The following is a 435-nucleotide window of genomic DNA, read 5'->3' as shown; positions in this document are numbered from 1 at the left end:
GCAATTGTATCAAATATGTTTAATGTTGCAGAGAGCAATGGAATTAAATCCAAAAGAACCAACACTTATGTACATGCTTGGTACTTGGTGCTATCAAGTTGCTGATTTAACATGGTATCAAAGAAAAATTGCATCTGTAATATTTGGAGAACCGCCATCTTCATCATTCGAGGAAGCTCTAAAATATTTTGAAACTGCAGAGGAAATTGATCCCAATTTCTATAGTCAAAATTTATTAATGTTGGGAAAAACCTACTTAAAATTGAATCAAAAAGAGCTAGCTACGAAATATTTAAAAATGGCCCTTGAATATCCTGCAAAGAACGAAGATGATCGAGATGCTAAACAGGAAGCACATAAGTTGTTAAAGAAATTTTAACAAACTTGACAGAAGTTATAATCTATTATATGATAAATTGGAATTGGAGGGATAGA

At 32.0% G+C, this 435-nt stretch overlaps 1 protein-coding gene across 1 annotated transcript; it reads left to right on the top strand.

The window, feature by feature from the left end:
- Positions 1 to 6: 6 nt before the first annotated feature.
- LOC100750099 (regulator of microtubule dynamics protein 1) lies at positions 7 to 422 on the top strand. The gene has a single exon (XM_003494881.4). The coding sequence runs from the start codon at positions 23 to 25 to the stop codon at positions 377 to 379; it is 357 nt and encodes a 118-aa protein (XP_003494929.2). The 5' UTR covers positions 7 to 22; the 3' UTR covers positions 380 to 422.
- The last annotated feature ends 13 nt before the right edge of the window (positions 423 to 435 follow it).

The sequence above is a fragment of the Bombus impatiens genome, unplaced genomic scaffold, assembly GCF_000188095.3.
Source record: "Bombus impatiens unplaced genomic scaffold, BIMP_2.2 scf_5242, whole genome shotgun sequence".
NCBI classification, from domain to species: domain Eukaryota; kingdom Metazoa; phylum Arthropoda; class Insecta; order Hymenoptera; family Apidae; genus Bombus; species Bombus impatiens.
Note: the sequence above shows the minus strand (reverse complement) of the source record. Positions and strands in the feature narration are given on the sequence as shown.

What these genes read in the sequence shown, in the direction of transcription:
- LOC100750099 (XM_003494881.4), top strand. Translation starts at nt 23, where the DNA reads ATGTTGCAGAGAGCAATGGAATTAAATCCAAAAGAACCAACACTTATG.